The following is a 19,992-nucleotide window of genomic DNA, read 5'->3' as shown; positions in this document are numbered from 1 at the left end:
ACAAGAGATCATTTGCAAACTGTAACCTCTTGTAACCTACTGTAAATTGAAGGAGTAATGAAGACATTCCTGGTAAATGAGCACATGAGTAAATGAGTGGTGTTTTCCCCTTGGTGCTTGTAACATGTTACAGCTATTCAGATGACACAAGATTGTGATAGTTATCATTTTGTAATATTATCAGGCTGGGCTGGGCTGTAGTATTATATCTCCTTGTTCAGAGAAATTAGGAGAAAACTGACAGATATTATCCTAACATGAGTGGCCTATATAAGTAGTAATAATAAAGTATGATAGTAATCACCAAAATCACAATGGATGTATTTTCCCAAGTGCATGCAGGTTAAGGTTACATTGGATTGTGTATTGTAAATTGAGCAAATTGCACACTTCATGAAATGGAGAGGTGCTTGCATCTGACACTTGCACCTCATTACACCTGGAGAAGCAATATGGGAGAGGAAAGGGGCTGTGGTGTCATAAAAAATACAGTAAAATAAACACACAAAATACCGTATAAAAAGTTCTTTATTTAAATTACAAATTCCCAATTTTCTCATCGGTCACTATTTATTGTTTCCCAATGTACACATAATTGTACCTGTCTGAGTGTGATCAATGTTGCTAATATTGATCTGTATTATTCTGTGCATTATCTCTTTGCTGTCATGTGTACTATTTGTTGTTATAAATAAAAAATAAAATACAAAGTCACACACACGCCTTCATATCCCAATTCTTTCCTCATGTAAATTCTTGCTGGATCCCCTTGTTTATTGCGGCTTGGTAATAACTTATGAAAAAAAAGCAAAACATGAAATACTGATGTCGTGCTCCATAAGTAGCTGCAACGCTAATCATTGGCTAAGTGCTTGTCACACTAATCAGTACAAAGCGCCATTGGTGATTGGTCAGAGAGTAGGAAAGCCCATCTGTATTGGTTAGCAGTGGTGAGGGTAGTTCATTATTACATTTTATCAATGAACTACAATGCATCAGCATGCTTTACTCGTCATACACACATTTACACCTATATAATGATTTGTATGGCTCGTAAGATCTGTGTAACAGCATATACATATATGTGTAGATACGCTATTTTTTTTTAGTTCCAAATTTTTACAGCATAAATTATGCCCATTTTGTAATCTTCTCAGCATCAGGCCGTGGATGAGCAATGTTACACTCATGATTCACCCAGCATACAGCAAGGTTAGTGGCTAATCTCTGCTCTCCTGAAGTGTCTCAGCTAACGAGGAGTGCGCTTAGGTGTGGGGAGAGGAAAATACTGAATCACCGCACAGTGCAGAACTGTGAATGTCACATCAATAATCCCACACGGGGGAAATGCATTGTCTTTATTATATGTCACTTTTGGGTATTTTACATTTTGTATTAAATTGGACAAGATGTGAAATACACTTATCCAACGAAGTGTAACTGGAAGGTGCTAGAAGCATTTCCTTAATGAAAATATTTCTTTAAACTGAATAAAGCAACAATAATATTGAGAATAATGTATCTTGTACTGTTATAAATATGCATGTCATAATGCAACAAGGAGTTTAATGGCCATATAAAAGCAAGGTGGTATGCCAAAGTGCACCTCATATATGAGTGTGGTCCTCTCTCTCTGATGCATCAGTTTTTGTGTCATTTCTGTAGAGTTATGGCAGTTTCATTTATTGTTTGCCAAAACTATGCCATGCTGTACTGGAGGAGGAGGAGATGCCGGTGGTCCTCGCAGCAGCCGAGGAGAGGGACCGCCGGTCAGAGCAGAGGATAATTCATTGTGGCGCTTTGAGAATGGCTGTTTGGCCGACTGCAGCAATAGTGTTTGAGGACACATCTGTACACTGGAGGTGTAGGCAGAACAAACACTAGAATACAGGATGTGAGCCTAATACTCTGGCACTGAATAGTACCCAGAGACTTCCTTACATAGGAAGGGATTTGAATTTGGCACCAGTGTGACGTCATTGTTTGTGCTCGAGCTGTGTGCGCATCCATATAGAGGCCGCAGCTGCCTGTAACAGAGTTGCAATGGAGCAGCATCCAGGGAGTGGGAGGAGACGCCGGTGGCTCCCGCTGCAGCTGGGGAGGGGGACTGCAAGGTAGTGAGGAGGATACTTCACCGTGGCGGATGCCAACAGGCACCCACTCGCAATGGAGCACCAGCTGCCAAGGGGAACTAGTGTCCCCAGACCCGGTAAGAAGGAGCTGGGCTCTGGTGGGCTGTGACAATGTTATTTCCTTTAAAGCACATATATAATGCAGCATTTTACCCTGCCTGGCAGTGCAAAGGAATGTTACGCTGACTGGTGGTCCATCATTAAAAGGCTCTACATGTCAGAACGAACAGACTTCTGTACCATACATACAATTTGTAATACGTTTTGGCAGACTACGGATGATAATAGCAAATAATTTCACTTTATAAGAGGTTTATGTTTTATTATACAGTTTTCCTGCATAGAAAACATTATTTGCATGTAGTTCTATTAACATTAAAGATTAGCAAAATTCTCAGCTTACAGCAAATTGGACCTGGTAAATCACTTTGCAAAGGTTGTACAGAAAATGATTGGAAATCCCTTTTAGGTTAGAAAATACTTTTGATACCATTAGAGATTGTTTTAAAATAAATTTTTGGTTGAATTAGTAATTAAACATTTGTGAATCATTTCCTGGAGAGTAGCGGTAATGAACAATTGTTTCATGTAACACAGAGACTTGCTTATCTCTAGTTAATATAGAGTAGCTATCATACCTCAACTGTCACGACCAGGGTTTCTCGGCATGGCGGTCGGCGGGCGATACCTGTGAGGACCCTATGGCGAGGGGCATCTGGCGGTGGTGCTGGTGCCTGGTGGGGAGCATTGGCTGTGCATGGTTCTGTGTGGGCATACTGTCACTCTGGTCTGGTTAGGCCTGGTGGTGCTTGCGTTTTGTTCTGGCATGGGCGCCGCCATCTTGCCTTCGGACATGTGACCTAGTTGCCCTATGCTGGTGTGTCACGTGCTCCTCTCTGACAAGTCACGGCTGAGAACTGGGGATTTAAGGGAGTTCAGAGCTCCCTTGCATTGCCAGTGCAACGTGTTTCTCAGCGAGTCCTGAGAGAGAGAGCTCCTGTGCTTTCACCTGTCTGTTGGATTCATTGCCTAAGCCTGCTTCACCTGACCTGCTCCAACCCTGCTGTATTCCCCTGCCTCCTCCAATTACCTTCCCTTTTGAATGAGCACTTGTGTCAGCTAGACTTACCCTGCACCCTCCATTTACCTTTTCCCCTGCCTGAGTACCTGAACCTGCTGTTTTCCTGCACCTTGTTTCCACTTACACCCAGCTGGACTTCATTACCTCTGCCTGCATTCTGTTACAGCTCACCACACCTGCATACTGGACTGTTCCTGCCTGTCACTATCTGGACAGTCTCCCATTTATCTCACTACACTTATCAAGTGCACTTTAGTGCTATACCTGGATTTTTTCATTTGCCATTCCCATGTCTTCTAAGTCTCTTATTAAAAACTACACTTTTTCATTTAAATCTGCTTCTGTGTCTGCTCCTATCACCACCCCGGGTCCACAACAAAATCAGAACCTCACATCAACGTTCCAATGTGTATTGTATTACTGTACTAAATAGGTACTTAGAATAACTTTTATTCTTACACTTGAACCTGCATTAATGTGACAAGTGCACTGAAGCCCTAAGGGGTACTCGCTATTGACGCCAGATTAGAATACCCCTTACAGGTGCTATCTCCTGAGTGCTGGCTGTTATCGCACCTGGATTAATGATCACTGCAACTAAAGAAAGAAACAATGGAGCAGTTTAATCATACTTGCTGATCTTTGGGCTGCCCCCTCTGGGGGGAGGCAGCCAGCCAGGTAGGGGCACAGTGAGGCGGGGAGCTACCAAAGTGGTCAGTGCTGGGGGCGTGGTGACACGATCACGTCATCTCGGCCTCGCCTTCGGTTACACAATGGCGTGATTACCATCAATGTAAAGCGGGGGGCGAGGCCAAGATGATGCGATTCAGAGTGAATTGCATCATCGGTTGCCTGTACTACCCACTTCACTTGGGAAGTGGGCGACCGCGGCAGGGATTGGGGGCAGCCCTGGATGACTGCTTCTATTCCGGGCGGCTGGGAGTGCCACCCAATTTTCGGGAGCCTCCCGGCCATTCTGTGAGAGTAGGCAAGTATGTGTTTCACAAAGCACAATATTACACAAGAAATAGGTGCTAGTGTTTCAAAAAATCTGCAACATATAAATAAAACAAAACTGTAGCAGACGGCAGTTATCTACAAATGTGAGGAGTTGACCCTCATCTATAACTGGATTAGTAAGGAAAAACTAGGGAAGAAGCACTGTCCAGAAACAGTACATAACATTTATTACAATTAAAATAGAGATAAAAATTAATACGCAGACATAAAATTTGCACCCACTAATCCACATGAGTCTGCAGAATGAATCTTCAGGAAATATATATATCATATAACACACGAATGGCTGTTACAAAACTTATCCACACTATACAGGTGTGCTTTATCATTAGTGGTTATACCAATCCTCACTGGTTCAATTTAGTACAGCCTGAGCCAATGATAATAGCTGTGTCTATATAGTTGGTACTCAACACAGTTCATATATGCGTCTTCATATATTAAAAAGTTACAGGAAGCAGTTTAAAAGGCAGTAACTTCCAACAGAAGAAAGGTCTCTCCATAAAATTTCAAGCAAATTTAATCTTCAGCATCAAGGTAGAATTAGTAGCATGCTAGAATCTCCATACATGTTAGTACAAGCAGTGTCTGTTATCTGGTCTAATATGCAATCACATCCATCACTGTTAGCGTTATTATTGCCGTACACGGCTATTTGTATAGCATTCCCCAACCTCTTAATCGCTATGGCCAGTGTGATGTATCAGATACTGGAGGGGCTGTTGCGGGAGAGTAGGCAAGTATGTTTTTAATACATGTTGTTTCTCCTTTTTTTACTGGAGAAAGGAGGGACACTTCAAAGATGCCAGTAATCTACACCGGATGGGTGAATGATCATCACAGGCACAAGGCCTCAGTCACCATAGTTTCACCAGGATGGGTACGAGATGCTGGGGTACGGGATCGCTGCGGTCACAATCCTGATGCCGGCATCCCGACAGGGTTGGGATACTGACACCTGTTGGTAGGTATCCTAACCCTCCCCCACTCCCTACCCTAACCCTCCCTTCCCGATGCCTGAACCGAACCTCCCCCCTAGTGCCTAAACCTAACCCTGCTCACACCCTAAACCTAACCCTCTCCCCCTAGATGCCATACGCAGCATCTAGTACTCACTACAGGGTAGCAATTTCTGAGTAAGGTCAGAGCTTGTGCAAGTGTGCGTGAAGCTGCAATGCTACTCGATGTTACTGATGGTTTCGCAGTCTTGCTAAGTATTACGGATGTGTGTAAGGTAAGGAGGGCGTCCTTATGTTGTGCAGCGACGGCATAGCGATCGCAGTGGATTAGCATATCTTTGCAGTGAGACTGTGTGGGTAATCGCTATTGCATTTGCAGTTGTGATCCGTAATGAACCAAGCCCTTTATCCCATATTCAGTAACTGAATATGTTTGGTGCTGTTCCTATGGAATCGGTATGAAATACCGCCGGCTGCATGGCAGCGCCTTGCCGACAAAAACAGAGTTCCCGGCAGCGGAAGCCCGACAGCGCTGGAAATCCCGATCGTCGCTAAGGTAAGTATAAACTAGCCTAACCCTTACCCTCCTTAGGGGTGCCTAACCCTAACCTCCCCCCCCAAGTGCCTAACCCTAATCCCCCCTCTAAGTGCCTAACCTTAACCCCCCCTTCCCCGCTGCCTAAACCTAAGTCCTCCGGTGGGTGCCTAACCCTAAGTCCCCCCCGGGGGTGCCTAACCCTCCCTCCCCCTAGCCTAACCCTAACACTCTTCGGGGGGGGTGCCTAACCCTAAGTCCCCCCCGGCCGTCCTAAACCTAACCCCCCCCCTGCGGCTGTCCGCTCCCGGCACCCGGCATCCCTTCAATCGGGATGTCGGGCGCCTGTCTATATTTCACCCTCGCCGGGATATGAAAGTTGGGAAGCCGGCTGTCGGTATTAAGGCAGCCAGTTTCCCGATTGTATACCGTTCCTATCTGTTGGCCTTTCCCTAATTGTGGCCGGTTGACTCTTATCCAGTAAAGTGGAAATTTTGGTGGGAAAAATGGGATTTTGCAGGAAAACAGGGATCTGGTAAGAAAACAGGGATTTGTATAATTAATTTAGCACATAAATGAGTCTGGAACAAGCATTATATTAGGGTGTTTAAAAAAAAAAACAAATGTAAAATTAAAGGAGGAGGGGGTCTAAAATGATAGTTGGAGTTTTAGTAGCATTTCTACTATTACCACCATGCGCATTTCCTGGTGGATCCACAGTGCTACAAAAGTGGGAGTAATTTTCCAGCGGCAGAGTAATTTTCCAGTAGAAATAAAAAAAAAACTGGAATGGGGATATACACACTTTTGGGGTCTCTCTGAGAGATCCTGGATGGGAGGTGCAAGTGGCAAGTGCAAGGGACATTGTTATGTGGTTCACATCACACCATGGGCTGTAGGACTATGGCGACGTGAATTGCACCATCAAGTTCCTGCCCTGCCTAATGGGCAGCATCAAGGACAGTTCCATTCTCTCACAGGAGTCAGGGAGCACTGCCGGAAATTCCAGAGTCTCCTGGCCATCTTGGGAAAGCAGTTAGATAGGTGTTATACACCCATTTATGTCTGTATTTGATGGCTTTTTCACAAATCTAATAACAGATTCAAATGTTCACCTTCCTCAGTATATACAGTCAGGTGCATAAATATTGGGACATTGACAGAATTTTCATATTTTGGCCTCTAGTCACCACCACAATGGCTTTGAAATGAAACAAACAAGATATGCTTTAACTGCAGACTTTCAGATTTAATTTGAGGGTAATTACATCCAAATCAGGTGAACGGTGTAGGAATTACAATGGTTTCTATATATGCCTCCCACTTTTTAAGGGGCCAAAAGTAATGGGACTATCAACTCAAAAGCTATTTCATGGACAGGTGTGGGCTATTCCCTCGTTATTTCATTATCAATTAAGCAGGTAAAAGGTCTGGAGTTGATTCTAGGTGTGATATTTGCATTTGGAATCAGTTGCTGTCGACTCTCAATATGAGATCCGAAGAGCTGTCACTATCAGTGAAGCAAGCCATCATTACGCTGAAAAATCAAAACAAACCCATCAGAGAGATAGCAAAAACATTAGGGGTGGCCAAATCAACTGTTTGTAACATTCTTAAAAAGAAAGAACGCACCGGAGAGCTCAGCAACACCAAAAGACCCGGAAGACCACTGTGGTCGATGACAGAAGAATTATTTCCCTGGTGAAGAAAAACCCCTTCACAACAGTTGGCCAAATCAAGAACACTCTCCAGGAGGTAGGTGTATATGTGTCAAAGTCAAAAATCAAGAGAAGACTTCACTCGAGTGAATATAGCGGGTTCACCACAAGATGTAAACCATTGGTGAGCCACAAAAGAAGGAAGACCAGATTAGAGTTTGCCAAACAACATCTAAAAAAGCCATTACAGTTCTGGAACAACATCCTATGGACAGATGAGACAAAGATCAACTTGTACCAGAGTGATGGGAAGAGAAGAGTATGGAGAAGGAAAGGAACTGCTTATGATCCAAAACATACCACCTCATCAGTGAAGCATGGTGGTGGTAGTGTCAGGGCGTGGGCATGTATGGCTGCCAATGGAACTGGTTCCCTTGTATTTATTGATGATGTGACTGCTGATAAAAGCAGCAGAATGAATTCTGAAGTGTTTCGGGCAATATTATATGCTCATATTGAGTCAAATGCTTCAGAACTCATTGGACGGCGCTTCACAGTGCAAGATGGACAATGACCCGAAGCATACTGCAAAATCAACCAAAGAGTTTTTTAAGGCTAAAAAGTGGAAATTTATGCAATGGCCAAGTCAATCCCCTGACCTGAATCTGATTGAGCATGCATTTCACTTGATGAAGACAAAACTGAAGGGAAAATGCCCCAAGAACAAGCAGGAACTGAAGGCATTTGCAGTAGAGGCCTGGCAGAGCATCACCAGGGATGAAACTCAGTGTCTGGTGATGTCTATGCATTCCAGACTTCAGGCTGTAATTGCCTGCAAAGGATTTGCAACAAAGTATTAAAAAGTGAAAGTTAGATTTAGGATTGTTTAGTTTGTCCCATTACTTTTGGCCCCTTAAAAAGTGGGAGGCACATATAGAAACCGTTGTAATTCCTACACCGTTCACCTGATTTGGATGTAATTACCCTCAAATTAAATCTGAAAGTCTGCAGTTAAAGCACATCTTGTTTGTTTCATTTCAAAGTCATTGTGGTGGTGAATAGAGGCCAAAATAAGAAAACTCTGTCAATGTCCCAATATTTATGCACCTGACTGTATACAATGTACAGCACTATGCTGATATGATAAGCTTATTTTCTAAATAAAAGTTCCCTCGAGTCCTCATCTATTACCGTGTTACATCCTTGCCAACATAGTTATTTGTACATGTTACTATATATCCCATTGTGCTGTTGGTTTCCTGTTAATTATCTGCTATATTGTCTGGTCTCAGATTAAGGTTACAGCAAGCCCTAGTAAGCCATATGAACTACATATAACCTCATTTTCTTTTACAGTTCAAAATCTTTTCCTTGGCAATATAACCACAGTAATCTATGTATCCGCATATTTCTGAATAAAATGTCTTTTGCAGATTTCAATGAATGTGGTCTCAAACCACGTCCCTGTGAACATCGGTGTATGAACACTCACGGCAGCTACAAGTGCTATTGTCTTAATGGCTACATGCTAATGCCAGATGGCTCATGTTCAAGTAAGTTCTATAAACAACAGTGAAGATATATGTATTTTTGTTTCATTATTTCCAGGGGCGGTTGCTGTTTATGTCTGAACGTTAGGATTATATCCTCAGGATACCTCATATATAAACTAGGTGTGAATCCACAGGAGGACGGTAAACCAAAATGTAGAATATTTCTAATTCTGGCCCAGTTTGATAACATAAATTGTCCGCATTTTAATCAGTGCAATTGAAGAAGAATGAAGTTATATCATTCCAGAAAACAACATACCATCGTATAATTATATATTAGGTTATTTATAGAAATTATAGGATAAAGGTAAAGCTGGATACACACTATAAACTATATTGTCCAATATATTGTACTGACGTGGATCGGAACAATATATCGCACACGTCGTATAGCGTGTATGCCCAATTTGTCGTTCCCGGATGTAATTTATCACATCGCCCCATCTGCTGTCAGCCCGTCAGATGGGACGATGCGATGAACGATGGGGTGCACGCCGTGTAGTGTGTACGTATGGCCGCACATAGTGTACAGAAGAAACTATTTATTGGATACAATCTCCCAACGCAATAGCTCGTGTGTTCAGGGATAAGATTGCATAGTGTGTACATATCGTTGCTTCTTGGACTTACTGAAACTGTCATATCGTTTGTTACATCGTATAGTGTGTACCCAGCTTTCTTACCTCTTACTTTCCTGCACATATCTAACATTCACATTCATTTACTAATCAGAAAATGGAATTAAACAGGCACCCAACATGCATTTCTGAATGAAATCATTGTTTACAATGACAAATGTGTACTGTACATATTAATGTGTAGTACAAATGTCAGGATGGGGGGAAATGGTGTAGGAGCTTTACAAGTGCTAATGTGTTTTATTTAAGTATGATGGAAAGTTGAAATTATACTAACAGTATTATAGGTATCAGGCCCGGATTAAGGTCTGTGGGGGCCCCTGGGCAACAAAATATAAACACACACACAATGGACGAAATGGGGGTATGCGCAATGGGGACTGTATCATTCGTAATCGGTACATTGACAAACAGCGATAAGCTAAGCTTATCGCTGTTTGTTAAATACTGAAAGGAGGACATAACCCCTTCAGCGAGTGCTAAAGGGGATATGTCTCACTGTGAAATGGGGCCCATGGGCTCCACATGAAACAAAAACACAGGAACACACACAGAAAAAACACACAATATACACCCACAGGAAAAAAAACCCACATGAAATATTACTCATCAGTTGCGCAATCTTATCCACATTACACCGCACATGCTGCCCCTGATTCACGTAACACCACATAGTAGTGTCCCTTATTCATGTTATGACACACAGTAGAGCCCCTATTACACAATGCCTACAGTAGTAGTGCCTCTTATACAATGCCCACAGCAGTAGTGCCCCCAGTAGTGGTGCTCCTTATGCAGTGCCCCCAGTAGTGGTGCCCTTTATGCAGTGCAGCCAGGAGTGGTGACCCTTATACTGCCCCCAGTTAATACCCCAGTAGTAATGCTCCCTGTAGCAGTGCCCCAATAGTAATGCCCCCTGTAGTAGAGCCCCCAATAGTAATTCCCCCTGTAGTAGTGACCCCTGTAGTAATGCCCCCAGTAGTAATGTCCCCTATAGTGAAGCCGCTTACACACAAAAAACCCAAAAAAACAATACTTACCTAAAGCCCCGCTCCTGCATCCGCTGCCTCCAGTCCGCTGGTTCCTCGTAACTATGGGAGATACGTCATAGTGCACTGCACACTGCGGGAGCCAGAAGCCGGAGATCAGGAGTGAGCTTCGACTGCTGCTGGCGCTGCGGGGAGGGAGCCGAGCGCCCGCTGGTGACAAAATCTCAGTGGGCACCCAGCAAATGGAGCCTCCCTGCGGTGCTGGGCTGAGGTGGGCCAGAGGAGGCGGAACTGGTTCCATCTTCAATTCCGGCCCACTTTAACCCCTGGTGGAGACATGTGGGGGCAACGGGGAGACCGCCCTGTCGCCCCCCCACCCCCATTAATCCGGCCCTGATCGGTATATACTGTACATAGAGTATGTAATACATAGTTTTCCAAATTACAGAATAGACTGATATGACTAACAACATTGGATAACCCCATTGTTTAGGCCTCCATGAATCATTATTGATTTTATACTGTGAAATCATATCATGCAATTCTCAGATAGATTTATACCTGGCAGAATAACAAATAGCCTGAAATACATTGGAGGTTATATACTAACATGGTGCAGGTGTTACAAACATGCAGCTGTCCAGAGTAGCCACTCACATTAATATGCCAATGTGACATTTTTCTGGCACCGCAGTTGCTTTTGTGAGACCCAACTGTATGTGCTGGTTGTGAATATATTGACATTCAGCAGACCCCAAAAACAGATTTAAAGACTCCACTTGAGCTCCCAAACCACAGGTTGCACATCTCTTGTCTAACCCAAAGTACAGATGAGTCTTTACACATTTTTGCTGCAGTCATGCCAGAAGACTGTGCTAGCGCCGGGCGTCTTTATTGCATATTTGTTCCCTGAAAATGCATCTAAGTCACAATGTGATATGACTGGGACGCACCAGCAGAATATGCTGATTAATTTGATATGCGACACTTGTATATCTATGTGCGACTGAGTCTCTGAATCTGTATGCAAAGTGCTACAATGCAGCAGCCGCAGCTTGTTTCATTCCAAGTTCCGTTGTGCACAGTGTCGGACAGGGACATGAAGGGCCCACCGGGGGAATGCAGTGATAGGTGCCCATACTTATGGGTATGGCCAGCCTCCAGAGTGGGTCTGGGTCCCTTTAAATAAATATATATATATATATATATTAAATACTGCTAGTGAATGTATGATAATGCACCAGATTAATAACAGTAGTGCATTGCAAATACATAATAGTCCTGTGCTGTATAATTCAAGTGCACAGCCTGGAACCTGATCCCTAGAGGAGGAGGTGGGCGCTTCAGGCAGTGGGGCCCACCGGGGGTTTCCCCTGTACCCCTGTGGGCCAGTCCGACGCTGGTTGTGCTTCATATACAGACTGAGGTGCACACAGATATATATACAAGTGTCACATATCAAATTAAGCAGCGGAGTCTGCTGGTGCATCCTAGTCACATCGCATTTTGTCGAAAAAAGACGTCTGTAATTTCACAAGTGCCAAAGGGCAGGCATGCTGGCACCTGTAGTCCCACTGTAAAATACAATAGTTTCTACTGTTCTTCACTTTATTACCCCGCACCCACCGCTCCAGGGGTGCGGGGAAGAGCCCTGGGCTTCAGACCAAGCCTGGGGTTCGGGAGAGGGGGACCCCTTTTTTTATGGGGGTACACACCTCCACTGAGATCCCCGGCTTGGCCTGACCGAATTGGGGGTGAGAATGCTTTGGCCCTGGAGACCTGGTAATAGGGTCTCCGGGCTGTGGCATTACATCCCAGTCGTTTTGGATCTCCCTATATTTAAAACCAGGACTGGCCCTGTATTCTGGTGCTGGTTCCTAAATTACGGTGGAGCCCTACTCGTTTTGTTCCCCGTCATTTTTGGAACCAGGCCTGGCTGACAAGTCCAGGCTGGTTATGCTTTTGGGGGGGACCCTACGTAAAATTTTTTCATAAAATTAACACTTAAAATATAAAAAAATAAACAGGCAGTCTGCACATATTTCACTGATATGTGCAGCCTGCTTGTTTGGGAGAGATATTTGGGCGGTGAAATCGGGACTTCAAAACAGAAAGGATCGACCAAATATACCAGCAATCAAAACAATCCTGTCAAAACCGGGAGCTTGGGAAATTCCCGATTTTTAAAGTGAAAAAAACGTCTGTGTTGGATCGATCCTATGCGACTTGAAAAAAGGGACAAATCGGGACCAACACAAATCTTAGTAAATTTTAGGGGTGAGCGGGTTCGGATTTCTGAAATCCGAACCCCCCCGAGCCCCCCCGATCCGAGTCCGATCCGAGTCAGGCTCGACTTTTCCCGCCTGACTCGGATCTGAAATCGAGGCAAAACGTCATCATCCCGCCTTCCGAGTCTCGCGGGTTTTGGATCCTATATAAGGTACCCGCGTCGGCGCCATTTTCTCACTCGGCTGTGGACAGTGAAGAGGGAGGGTGGGAGTTAGGGCTGTGTAGTGTAGTGTAGTGTAGTGCTGCTGTTGTCCACTACTTCAAAGTCCATAGGGGCTGGCTGTGTTGTGCTGTGCTGCTGTTGTTAATAGGGGCTGTGTCCACTACTTCAAAGTCCATAGGGGCTGGCTGGACTGTGTTGTGCAGTCAGTTCTCCATAGGGGCTGTGTCCACTCCAAAGTCCTGTGCAGTGTCCCAGTCCTAAAGGGGTGCTGTAGTGTTGTCCAGGGGGTGCACTGTCCATCAGGGGTGCTCCCCCAAGTGCTAAAAAAATAATATATTTTCTGTGTTTGTGAATTGTGTGCGCAGTAGCCGCACGTGCATCAACAAAGTAGTGCCAAGCGTGCGCCTGTGTCATAAGTAAAGGGCCGGCTGGCTTGACCATTAAAGGGTGCTGTAACCCCCAAAGTACACTCCAGTCCAAACCAAAAAAATAATTATTTTCTGTGTTTGTGAATTGTGTGCGCAGTAGCCGCACGTGCATCAACCAAGTAGTGCCAAGCGTGCGCCTGTGTCATAAGTAAAGGGCCGGCTGGCTTGACCGTTAAAGGGTGCTGTAACCCCCGAAAGTACACTCCAGTCCAAACCAAAAAAAAAATTATTTTCTGTGTTTGTGAATTGTGTGCGCAGTAGCCGCACGTGCATCAACAAAGTAGTGCCAAGCGTGCGCCTGTGTCATAAGTAAAGGGCCGGCTGGCTTGACCGTTAAGGGTGCTGTAACCCCCGAAAGTACACTCCAGTCCAAACCAAAAAAAAAATTATTTTCTGTGTTTGTGAATTGTGTGCGCAGTAGCCGCACGTGCATCAACAAAGTAGTGCCAAGCGTGCGCCTGTGTCATAAGTAAAGGGCCGGCTGGCTTGACCGTTAAAGGGTGCTGTAACCCCCAAAGTACACTCCAGTCCAAACCAAAAATAAATAATTTTCTGTGTTTGTGAATTGTGTGCGCAGTAGCCGCACGTGCATCAACAAAGTAGTGCCAAGCGTGCGCCTGTGTCATAAGTAAAGGGCCGGCTGGCTTGACCGTTAAAGGGTGCTGTAACCCCCAAAGTACACTCCAGTCCAAACCAAAAAAAAAATTATTTTCTGTGTTTGTGAATTGTGTGCGCAGTAGCCGCACATGCATCAACAAAGTAGTGCCAAGCGTGCGCCTGTGTCATAAGTAAAGGGCCGGCTGGCTTGACCGTTAAGGGTGCTGTAACCCCCGAAAGTACACTCCAGTCCAAACCAAAAAAAAAAATTATTTTCTGTGTTTATGAATTGTGTGCGCTGTAGCCGCACGTGCATCAACAAAGTAGTGCCAAGCGTGCGCCTGTGTCATAAGTAAAGGGCCGGCTGGCTTGACCGTTAAAGGGTGCTGTAACCCCCAAAGTACACTCCAGTCCAAACCAAAAAAATATATATTTTCTGTGTTTGTGAATTGTGTGCGCAGTAGCCGCACGTGCATCAACAAAGTAGTGCCAAGCGTGCGCCTGTGTCATAAGTAAAGGGCCAGCTGGCTTGACCGTTAAAGGGTGCTGTAACCCCCAAAGTACACTCCAGTCCAAACCAAAAAAAAAATTATTTTCTGTGTTTGTGAATTGTGTGCGCAGTAGCCGCACGTGCATCAACAAAGTAGTGCCAAGCGTGCGCCTGTGTCATAAGTAAAGGGCCGGCTGGCTTGACCGTTAAAGGGTGCTGTAACCCCCGAAAGTACACTCCAGTCCAAACCAAAAAAAAAATTATTTTCTGTGTTTGTGAATTGTGTGCGCAGTAGCCGCACGTGCATCAACAAAGTAGTGCCAAGCGTGCGCCTGTGTCATAAGTAAAGGGCCGGCTGGCTTGACCGTTAAGGGTGCTGTAACCCCCGAAAGTACACTCCAGTCCAAACCAAAAAAAAAATTATTTTCTGTGTTTAGCCGCACGTATATATCAAATCGATATAACATAAATGGAGGACCAAACTTTCTCCGATAAAAATAAAATAGAGAAAGATCAAGAACCACTTCCTCCTAGTGCTGAAGCTGCTGCCACTAGTCATGACATAGACGATAACATGCCATCAACGTCGTCTGCCAAGGCCGATGCCCAATGTCATAGTAGAGGGCACATACAATCCCAAATGGCAAAGTTCAGGAAAATGACCTTGAAAAAGACATTTAAATCAGCTGAAGAGAAACGTAAACTTGCCAATATGCCATTTACGACACGGAGTGGCAAGGAACGGCTAAGGTCGATCCCTAGTATGTTCATGACTAGTGGTTCAGCTTCACATGACGATGGAAGCCCTCCTCCCACTAAAAAAATCAAAAGAGTTAAGCTGGCAAAAGCACAGCGAAGAACTGTGCTTTCTAAGAAGATATCACAAATCCCCAAGGAGAGTCCAAGTGTGGTGGTGGTTGCGATGCCTGACCTTCCCAGCACTGGACGGGAAGAGGTGGCTCTTTCCACCATTTGCACGCCCCCTGCAAGTGCTGAAAGGAGCACCCACAGTCCACTTGCTGATATGCAAATTGAAGATGTCACTGTTGAAGTACAACAGGATGAGGATACTGGTGTAGCTGGCGCTGAGGAGGAAGTTGGCGAGGAGGATTCTGATGGTGATGTGGTTTGTTTAAATCAGGCTCCGGGGGAGACAGTTGTTGTCCGTGGGATGAAAAAGCCCATCACGGTCATGCCTGGGCAGAAGACCAAACATTCCACCTCTTTGGTCTGGCAATATTTCTATCCAAATCCGGACAACAACTGTCTTGCCATATGTACCATATGTAAAGGTGAAATAAGTAGGGGTAGGGACGTCAACCACCTAGGAACATCCTCCCTTATACGGCACCTGCAGCGCGTTCATAAAAAGTTACTGTCAAGTTCAGAAACTTTGGCTAAGACCGTAAGCAGTCCAGGGACACCTAAATCCCGTTGTCCTGTTGTATCCAAGCGCCTGCAAACCACACCGTCAACTCCCTCCTCGTCAATTTCCTCCTTAGTCAGGATCGGAAGTAGTCCTACAGGCCATGTCACTGGCATGACTGACTCTCCTATCCGGGATTCCTCCGGAGGATCCTGCATTGCTACGCCTACTGCTGCCGCTGCTGCTGTTGCTGCTGCTGGGAGTCGTTCATCATCCCAGAGAGGAAGTAGGAACACCACTACTTTTACTAAACAATTGACCCTCCAACAGTCCTTAGCAAGGAGGATGAAGTACGACAGCAGTCATCCTGAAGCAAAACGTATAACTGAGGCCTTGACTGCTATGTTGGTGTTAGACGTGCGTCCGGTATCCGCCATTAGTGCAGTGGGATTTAGACAATTGATGGAGGTAGTGTGTCCCCGGTTCCAAATCCCGTCTAGATTCCACTTCACTAGGCAGGCGATACCGAGACTGTACAGAAACGTCAGAAAAAGTGTCCTCAGTGTCCTGAAAAATGCCGTTGTACACAATGTCCACTTAACCACGGACATGTGGACAAGTGGAACAGGGCAGACTAAGGACTATATGACTGTGACAGCCCACTGGGTAGATGTATCACCTTATGCAGCAACAGCAGCAGCGTCACCAGTAGCAGCATCTCAGAAACGCCAGCTCGTTACAAGGCAGGCTACGCTGTGTATCACCGGTTTCAGTAAGAGGCACACCGCCGACAACCTCTTAGAGAAACTGAGGGAAATCATCGCCCAGTGGCTTACCCCACTTAGACTCTCCTGGGGATTTGTGATATCTGACAATGCCACCAATATTGTGCGGGCATTACATCTGGGCAAATTCCAGCACGTCCCATGTTTTGCTCACACAATAAACTTGGTGGTGCAGAATTTTCTGAAAAGCGACAGGGGCGTGCAGGAGACGCTTTGGGTGGCCCGAAAAATTTCTGGCCACTTTCGCCATTCAGCGACTGCGTGCCGAAGACTGGAGCGCCAGCAAACACTCTTGAACCTGCCCCGCCATCACCTGAAGCAAGAGGTTGTGACGCGGTGGAACTCAACCCTCTATATGCTTCAGAGGATGGAGGAGCAGCAAAAGGCCATACAAGCCTATACATCCACCTATGACATAGGCAAAGGAGGGGGTATGCACCTGACTCAAGTGCAGTGGAGAATGATTTCCGTGTTGTGCAAGGTTCTCCAGCCCTTCGAACTTGCCACACGTGAAGTCAGTTCAGACACAGCCAGCTTGAGTCAGGTCATTCCCCTCATCAGGCTTTTGCAGAAGCAGCTGGAGAAAGTGAAGGAGGAGCTAAGACGGAGCGATTCCGCTCGGCATGTGGGACTTGTGGATGAAGCCCTTCATTCGCTTTGCCAGGATTCCAGGGTGGTCAATCTGTTGAAATCAGACCACTACATTTTGGCCACCGTGCTTGATCCTAGGTTTAAAGCCTATGTGGTGTCTCTCTTTCCGGCCGACACAAGCCTGCAGAGGTGCAAAGACCTGCTGGTGAACACACTGTCAGCTGAAGCGGAACGTGACACGTCAACGGCTCCTTCTTCATTTTCTCCCGCAACTGGGGCTGCCAGGAAAAAACTTAGGTATCCTAAGCAACCCGCTGGCGGTGATGCAGGGCAGGCAGGACCAAGTTTGGACATCTGGTCCGGACTGAAGGACCTGGCAACAATTTCTGACATGTCTACTGTCACTGCATATGATACTGTCACCATTGACAGAATGGTGGAGGATTACATCGGTGACAGCATCCAAGTAGGCATGTCAGACAGTCCATACCTGTACTGGCAGGAAAAAGAGGCAATTTGGAGGCCCCTGTACAAACTGGCTCTATTTTACCTGAGTTGCCCCCCCTCCAGTGTGTACTCCGAAAGAATGTTTAGTGCAGCCGGGAACCTTGTCAGCGAAAGGCGTAGGAGGTTGCTTCCACAGAATGTGGAGAAGATGATGTTCATCAAAATGAATTATCAGCTCTTCCATGGAGACCAGCCTCCAGAAGGTACAGAGGGACCTGTGGTGGTGGATTCAAGTGGGGACGAGTTAATACTTTGTGAGGATGAGGATGTACACACTGAAGAGGGTGAGGAATCGGTGGATGAGGAGGATGAGGATGACATCTTGCCTCCGTAGAGCCAGTTTGTGCAGGGACACATTAATTGCCAGCTTGTTTTGTGGGGGCCCAAACGAACCAATCATTTCAGCCACAGTTGTGTGGCAGACCCTGGCGCTGAAATGATTGATTTGTTAAAGTGTGCATGTCCTGTTTATACAACATAAGGGTGGGTGGGAGGGCCCAAGGACAATTCCATCTTGCACTTCTTTTTTTTCTTTGCATTATGTACAGTTTGGGGCCTAGTTTTTCTAACTGCCATCCTGTCTGCCACTGCAGTGTCACTCCTAGATGGGTCACATGTTTGTGCCGCCCACTCGTGTCGCTTAGCATAGTCATCCAGCTACCTCGGTGCAACCTTTTGGACATAAAAACACTATTGTGAGGTGTTCAGAATAGACTGGAAATGAGTGGAAATTAAGGTTATTGAGGTTAATAATAGCATAGGAGCAGAAAAACCTACAAATTCTGTGATTTTAGCTGTTTTTATGCTTTTTAAAAAAAAAAATACAGATCCAAAACACAAAACCCAGAACCCAAAACACGGAAGGGTGGTTTTGGCAAAACCAATCCAGATCCAAAACACGAAGAAAGATCCAGATCCAAAACCAAAACACAAAACACGAAAAGTGGCCGGTGCACACCCCTAGTAAATTTACATCTAGATGTATGAGGACACATCTCTACATGTTAATCCTATTTGCTGTGCTTGAAAACTGTCAATAATACAAATAAGGTAGAATTATGGTTTATTTGTAATATGCTCTAGTAGTAGCATTATGTCATTTATTAGAATATATCAAGTGAACATACTATTATACTGTGCATTTGGTATAAATTGTTTAAAAGATCAACTAAATCAGTTGATCTAAGAAAAAAAAAATACATATGTACAAATATTGACAAAGTGGTAGAATCACACTGAACTGTAACAACACATAATATATCACAAAACTTTTTGCTGGAAAATTCTCATTCAGTTTCTTGTAATATATACCCATGAAGTAAATGTGTCTATATTGGCAGTGGTCATTTATCTTTGCTTTATTCCTAAACATTATTAAAAAAAATAAGTCTGCCAGCGATCTCTCAGAGCCAGGAGCAGCTTAGTGATATAAAACCATGTTGTATTAAATCGCACCACAGCATAGTAAGGGATTTACTGACTTTTAATGAGCAGGCATAATATTTTCTCCAGATGAGGAAAGTCATGTAATAACAGACATTCTGGATTATCGTTCTGTAGCATTTAGATTCCTATCAGAATTCAAAGAAAATCCTATTTCAGGTGCTTTATTATATACAAGCTATAAATAAAATTATTTGAATCTAAAGTAAAGATACTGATGAACCTAGAACTATTAATTATATAATATACAGCAGATATCAGACAGTTTTGTTTTCAGATAGTTAATATAATGATGCTGTATGCCAGCTACAGGCTGGAGGTACTCAGAGCCGTACAGTATATCTAATTAAAGATGCTGATGGATTGTTTATTTCTGAGTTAAATAATATATAAACAAAAACACCTGGGCTTACCAATAGCGCTAGCGGGAGGGTGGAGAGCAGGGTTAGCCTGGAGCTGGCCAGATTGTGTCGGCTGCTGGATTCTGCACTGTGCAGCTGCAACGGGCACACACACTGAACGTGCCTCGAGCCAGCCCTGCATGCTGCATTAGAACAGGGAATAATGGGAATGACACAGGGATGTGTATTTGTTAGAATTTGTTGATATACAGTATAAGTCTGTACAACATTTTTTTTTCTAATAGTTGATATTTTGAAAAAGCTGTTTAGGAGAAAGGAGCTTCTTTATCTTCCATCAGTCTTATGGCACAGAAGAAGTCAGAGTACTAAGGTGCCGAGTTTGTATGCAGGATTTAAATTATACCTT

The 19,992-nt window shown here is 44.6% G+C and overlaps 1 protein-coding gene across 1 annotated transcript in view; it reads left to right on the top strand.

The window, feature by feature from the left end:
* The window catches only part of EGFL6 (EGF like domain multiple 6), a 186,845-nt gene that overhangs the window by 68,402 nt on the left and 98,451 nt on the right, over window positions 1–19,992 (top strand). The window contains exon 4 of the mRNA XM_088481197.1: window positions 8,819–8,938. Within this exon, the coding sequence (XP_088337323.1) occupies window positions 8,819–8,938 (120 nt within the window). The remainder of the gene's footprint in view (window positions 1–8,818; window positions 8,939–19,992) is intronic.

This window comes from Taudactylus pleione, unplaced genomic scaffold, assembly GCF_031769625.1.
Source record: "Taudactylus pleione unplaced genomic scaffold, aTauple2 ptg000265l, whole genome shotgun sequence".
NCBI classification, from domain to species: domain Eukaryota; kingdom Metazoa; phylum Chordata; class Amphibia; order Anura; family Myobatrachidae; genus Taudactylus; species Taudactylus pleione.
Note: the sequence above shows the minus strand (reverse complement) of the source record. Positions and strands in the feature narration are given on the sequence as shown.